Source organism: Nannospalax galili, unplaced genomic scaffold (genome assembly GCF_000622305.1).
Source record: "Nannospalax galili isolate Female #2095 unplaced genomic scaffold, S.galili_v1.0 scaffold5, whole genome shotgun sequence".
Taxonomy (NCBI): Eukaryota; Metazoa; Chordata; class Mammalia; order Rodentia; family Spalacidae; genus Nannospalax; species Nannospalax galili.
The window spans coordinates 3,151,539-3,158,314 of NW_008353126.1; the positions used below are offsets into that span (position 1 = coordinate 3,151,539).

A 6,776-nucleotide genomic window follows, 5' to 3' on the forward strand; every position below is an offset into this window, starting at 1 on the left:
TTAACTACTGAGCCATCTCTCCAACCCCAAGATTCAACATTATTATTAAAAGCTAATTAAGGGTAGATGATCTGAGCTCAGACAGAGACAATTTAGGCAACAGTCTATCTATTGAGATAGTTCTCTTGGGACCTGAAAGCAAACCAATCAATCAATTTAGTTGCTGCACACCCTGACATAGCCATTGTATGTGTTATTAGCAGAGATAGATTTTCCTAGAAGATTTTACAAAGAGCCAATAGTTTTAAAGATTCAAATTGGTCACACAGTAAGTACTATTGCTAATCCTATCTAATATTGACTGAGTACTTAGTGTATACCATGCACCAGACAAAGTGGATTAACTGATTGTCAAGCAATCATAGAGATAAGGAAGCAGCAGGCTTAGTGTAGTTAGTTGCCAATGATTCACAGCAAGCGTTGGAGTGGGAATAAGGATCAGCCTTGCCCCACACAGAAAGCAAAGTAGCAGTTAGTGGAATAAAACTTTGTCATGAAGGGCAATAGAAGCTGAGCCTCCTTTAAATCTACTTTAAATTGATTCAGTTGCTCACAGAATATAGTTAATAAAATATATGTGCTATCATTTCCCCTCCCTTTTCAAATTTAAATATGTTTTACTTAGTATATAGGAAGGCAGTGCCCTGTTCATTAGAAAAATCCATGACAGAGCAAACTTTTCTGGAGTTTCTCACCCTGGGCCCAGTGGTCAAATCAAAAGAAAGGAGTGAAGTGGATACCCCCATCTCTTATCCCTCAAAAGCAAAACTACCTGCCAGGAAATGTCACCAAAATGCTCTTCAGAGTTGGAAGGAGCTGTGGTTATGACACATGTTCCTAAAGGTCCAGTGGCAGGCATGGCGGAATAATGGAACAAACATATGCTTTATCTGGATACACATGCACAGATCCATATATTGCAAGTTCTAGCTCTGCTTCTTACTAGCAGTGTGGATTCAAACACGTTGGTTGCATTGCACATGAGTGTGGATATATTATCTTTGTGTATGTATGTATGTGTGTGTGTGCAAATACACATGTGTACGTATGTGTGTGCAGAGGCCAGAGGTCAATATCTGGTGTCCTCCTCAATCACTTCTCCACCTTTATTTTTTTAATTTTTAATTTATTTTTATGTGTATGAGTGTTTTGCCTGCATGTATGTAAATGCAGCCATTGTCATACAATGCTCTGAGAGGCCAGAAGGGGGTGTCAGATCCCCTAGAACTGGAGTTAAGGATGGTTGTTAGCCACCATATGGGTGCTGAGAGCCAAACCTGGATCCTCTGCAAGAGCAGCCAGTGATCTTAAACATCTCTCCAGTCCCTCCACCTTTATTTTTTGAGACAGGTTCTTTCTCTAAACCTAGAGCTCACAGATTTGAGTGCAGTAGCCAGCAAGCCCCCAGAACTTCTCCTGCGTCCATCTTTCCAGCACTGAGACAAATACCACCACACCCAACTTTTGCCCAGCATTTTTTAGTTAACCACTTTAAAACTTTTATTTATTTTTATTGTAAGTGTATGAGTATTTTTGCCAGTATGTATGTAAGCACACCCATGTGTGCAATGCCTGTGGTGGCCAAAAGAGCACATCAGATCCCCTGGAACTGTAGTTACAGACAATTGTTAGTTGCCATGTGGGTGCTAGGAACCAAACCCAGGTCCTCTACAAAAGCAGCCACGTGCTCTTAATCACTGAACTGTCTCTCCAGCCTGTGTCTTTTTTTTGTTTGTTTGTTTCATGTCCAGTTTTTTTACATGTGTGCTGGGGATTCAAACTCAGACCCTCATTTTTGTTCAGCAAGTACTTTACCAGCTGAGCTATTTCCTTAGCCCCTGAATATATATCTTAAACCTCACCACAACCCAGTAAGATGACAGTCTTTATTGCCACTTTACAAATGAGAAAAGTGAAGCTGAGAAAGGTTAAAAACACCAGATAAGATCTCAGTACAAGCTAGGAACTGGATCTATCTGACTCCAAGACCATTGCCGTCTCTGTTGCATCCTATTATCTATTGTCCCATGTTCCCCAGTTTTGTATAACCTCCCTGAACTGTTTCTCTAGGTCTCCTATACAAATTGAAAAGTAAATTTGGATTCCTCAAATATGACATAGCAGAATGAAGGTAAAATACACCAACACTGACCAGAGATGAAAAGTTACTTCATGTAACGCACAGAGAAGATAGACAAAAGAACTTGAATGTGCAGGTTACCCACGCTTTACCGTATTTCCAGGCCTTTTTTTTTTCAAATCAGTGATTGGTGATTTAATCATGATAATGTAGCAAAATGTCTTCTATAAGGAAAATATTGGTTGGCAGATGTAACCAGTGCTACTTCCTGACATGGCTCCTGGAAGTGTTCTTGTTAATTAGCTGTATGAATGTGAGTCAGGCTCCTGACTTTTCTGGACCCCTTTTCCTAGTTTGTAGGGTTGTTATGGAAATGAAATTCCTAAGCAGAAAGCACTTAGCAGTGTACAGCCTGTGCTGTATACATGTAAAGTAAACAAGTTTTATCCTCACCCAGTGTGGACTACATTGTCTTTTGCAGAATTCTGGCCAGAGCAGCTCAGCTTTAGTCTTAGCTAGGCAGATGTGGCCATTTTCTTTTTTGTGCATTGATTTTTGAGAACAAAGACCCTGACCTTCCATTTGCCTTTGCCTTTTTGACTCTTTGACTCTTCTAGGCAGCCACAGAAACAACTCCATCCAGAGGGTACCTTACTGTCAACTGGGTATAGCACATAGTTTTGCATGGGTGCTAGCCACACAGCCCAGAATAGAGTCTTACTTCTCTTCCATCCAAGTTGCCCTCCAAGGACATGGATCTCCTCTGAATCCTGCAGATCTCACCAGGCTTTCTTCATTGGCTACAGGCCTCTCTTTTCAGCCTCCCATCACTGAAATTTGTGAACTCACCAAGGCAAGTCCTTAAAGTTTTTACACGTCAGAATCACTTGGTGAGCTTGTGGAAAATACCCATTTCCAGGGTTCTGTGGGTAAAGAAAGACACATGCTGCCAAGTTTGATGAACTGAGTTTGATCCCTGGGACCCATGTGGTGAAAGGAGATAAATGACTCCTGCCAGCAGTCCTGATCTCTACACATGTGCTGTGGCCTAAGTGCACATGTGTACATGCACACACATACACATACATAAACACAAATAAATAAATAAACAAATAAAAAAACATAATTTTAAAATACCCATTTTGAGGCCTGGTTCCAGACTTAATGAACCAGTGTGGTTCACATTCCCAGTGTGATAGCTGGGAATCTTTATGAGAAACTCCTGCTCTCTTACTGATATTCAGAAACAAAAAGAGAAAGGACACGAGCAGGAGAGGAGAGGGTCAAGGGAAGGTAATGGGGATGGCGATGAATAGGAGCTAAGTATAATGATATACGTGTAGAAAATGACTTAATAAAGCCTGTTGGGGCTGGAGAGATGGCTCAGCGGTTAAGAACACTGTTCTTGCAGAAGACCCAGGTTCGAATCCCAGCACCCACATGGCAGCTAACAACTGTCTGTAACTCCAGTTCCAGGCGATCTGACAGTCTCTTCTGTCCTCCTCGGGCATTGCACGACATGGGTGTACTTACCTGCATGCAGGCAATACATGTATACACATAAAATTTAAAAATTATAAAAAAAGCCTGTTATGCCTGGTGTGGTGGTGCACGCCTTTAATCCCAGCACTTGAGAGTCAGAGGCAGGTGGATCTCTGTGAGTTCAAGGCCAGCCTGGTCTACATAGTGAATTCCAGGACAGCTGGGGCTAACAGGGAGACCCTGTTTTAAAAGGACAAAATAAAAAGCCTGTTATTTTGTATATTAACAAAAATTAATTAATAAAAATGAATAAAACAAAAAAATTTAAGTAAACAAAACTCAGCCCTCTTCTTTATGTGCTTTTGACACATTAAACCCCACTTTTAGGGATCAATGATTTTTGGCTTATCTCCCTTCAAGTGCAGATATTTTAGGGAAATCTATCAGTGACACATTATGTATCTCTAATCAGTTTGTTTTTTGAAACAAGGTCCATATGTGCCTCAGACTGGCCTTGAACTCATAATCTTCTTACCTCTACCTTCTGAATGCCACCATGCCTGGTTTCCTGGTCAGTCTTATAGAGAACAATAGTAACTTCTCTGGATTTTGATTATTTACTTCAGAATGGGAAAGGAGACACCAGAAGGGAAGTTTGCCCTCCCTCTATGCTGGCCTCATGCCTAACTTCATGCTCCAGTTCTTCTGGGCAGTGTCTTATAGCTGCTCCTAACCACAGACATTCTTGGCTCTATAACTATGCCTTTGAAGACTAAGCACTACAGTTGTATGTGTGTGCATGCGTGCATGCGTGAGTGTGTGTATGTGTGTGTGTGTATTCGGTTTCTGGCATTAGACAGACAAACACTGTTCTAGATGCAACAGATTTATATAATATGTCATTGTTTTTCCTCTCCAAAAAAGAAAAAAGCAGTTACAATGTGAAGGGAAGACGGGGAACAGGTTACAAGATTGATGATCCTCCTCTGAAAAGATGTGTCTATGTTGGTCTGCCACAATCTCAGACTCTGTCCTCAGCTGCCTTCCACCTGACATCTTTGCTCACTCGGAAAGCATGGCAGCAGTCCTTCCAGCCACAAGCTCAGAGTTCTGCTTTCCCAGAGGCTCTTGCAGATGTCCATTCACATGATGCTTTGGCTCAACAAGCTCTACAGGCAGCTCAACTTCCCTAGTAACTTAACACACATTGCCCTGACAACTGCTATTATCCAACCTAAGCTAAAGTCCTGGTGGAGGTTTGTCCTGGGATGAGTGCTGTCTTCCTGAGTGTAGGTTGACTTCTTTGCTGGTGTGAATAAACACTTCCATCCCCAGAGTGGCTGGAGGCAGGGGCTGAATGGCAAGGATAGTGTTGTTGAGACACTCATGAACAGGATGTGTTGAAATCCTTGGTGGTATGTTGGGCATAGTGGTGCACACCTATAATCCCAGCACTCTGAGAGGCTAAGGATTAGAACTTCAAGGGCAGCCTGGGCTACATGGGGTTGGGCTTGGGCATAATTCTATGGCGTTTCTGGATGTGAAATTTCAGAAAGAATTTCTGCCAAGCAGAGTTTTTATGCTTCCAGGGCTGTTGGAGTGTGTTGGCTCACTCTGGCAAGCTTCCAGAGGACTTTCTGGATCCATTCCTCTGTAGAGTCCTCTCTGAAACTGATCTTGAACTTCTCTGCAGCAGATGACACCCTTGATCTTGCCCTCTCAAAGCAGAATCTGAATTACTCTTCTAAAGGCCAGAGGAGTTCTAAAGACATTTTGTGTTCTAATAGATAATTTCCATCTCCACTAATAATCGAGCCAACTCTGCAAAAGAAATGAGAAGGATTTTTAAAGCAAAGGAAAAATTTTGCTGTGGAGTCATACAATATGGATTCACATTACTCATACACTCAAGTGTTTGTTTTACCTGGGGTTCACTGTGTCACGCTGCATTTCTCTTCCCTCGGTAAATAACTGCAAGACCCAAGGAAAGGGACAAGCACAAGATGCATTAAATGTGCAGACATTTTCTTAAGCACTGAGATTTTTACCAGTGTTACTGTTTGAAATGCTATTTTTGCAGGACTTCACAGCAAGAAAGGAGGAAAATGAGATGCTGAACTGTTCAAACTGACCAGTGGTTTCTGATTAACCAGGGTGATTATGCTCCTGTTTCATGAAATGAATCCTCCCATAGAGTCTCTCTGAGCCCAGACTACTGACTCTGGACCAGGAACTTTCACTCCCAGGCCAACTTGCTGTGTCCCTCAGCAAGTTCCATTTTATTTATTCAGGAATGTGGGTAAGGGGAACATAAACCTGTTCAACTGCTGAGTATGTTATTAAGAGGAAACTCCTCAACATTTGAACCAGGTAGGGTACGTGACACTGAATCAGGCTGAATACTGAAGGCAAAGGATGCCTCACTGAATGTTATTCACAAATCCTCTGTCACTTCTCTCTTCCAACTGGCATCAAATTTCCAGCATCAAAGTAGCTTTTCTGAGTTGGAGCCATGGTTTCAAACTTTAGGCTACATCAGAATTACTCTGATGGGCTTGTTAAAGAAAAGTGGTTGGGCCCAGCCCTAAGGTTCCCAGATAACAGTATTGCTGTTGGCTCCAACAACACTTTGAAAAACCAATAAATTAAAGTATTATGAGGACTAAGGTTAAAATGTAAATATGTTAGAAGTGGCACATTAAAATGTTAATATCTAGATTGTAATGTAGAATTATGAGACTAAGTAGATCCTGAATTAATAACTACCTCTTACTAATTACTTATTATAGGCCTATCATGTCCAATTAATTACATTTCATTTAATCCTCATTATGTTTTATGAAGTGATTGTTACTTCAATTTTAAGATGAGGAAAACTAGGCTTAGGTTAGAGAGAATTGAGGTAACTTATTTTATTTTATTTTACTTTTTTTTTTTTGACAGATGATCTCCCTATACAGCTGGCCTGGAACTTGCTATATAGACCATGCTGGCCTCAAAATTAGAGATCTACCTACCCCTGTCTCCTGAGTGTTAGATTAAAGGCGTGCAGAATTGAGATAATTTGACTAAGAGTGTGGGATTTGAATCTAAATCTTTCTCTTAGAAAGTCAATTTAGGCAGGTGTAGTAATACATACCTTTAATCCCAGCACTCAGGAGGCAGAGGCAGGCAAATCTCTGTGAGTTCAAGACCAGCCTGGTCTACATAGTGA

General features: G+C 41.2%; 1 protein-coding gene across 1 annotated transcript in view; it reads right to left on the reverse strand.

Annotated features, from left to right (window-relative positions):
- Positions 1-5,469: 5,469 nt before the first annotated feature.
- Positions 5,470-6,776, reverse strand: part of Fndc7 (fibronectin type III domain containing 7) — a 36,534-nt gene continuing 35,227 nt past the window's right edge. The window contains exon 12 of the mRNA XM_008850427.1: positions 5,470-5,533. Coding sequence (XP_008848649.1) covers positions 5,502-5,533 — 32 coding nt within the window. The 3' untranslated portion in view covers positions 5,470-5,501. The remainder of the gene's footprint in view (positions 5,534-6,776) is intronic.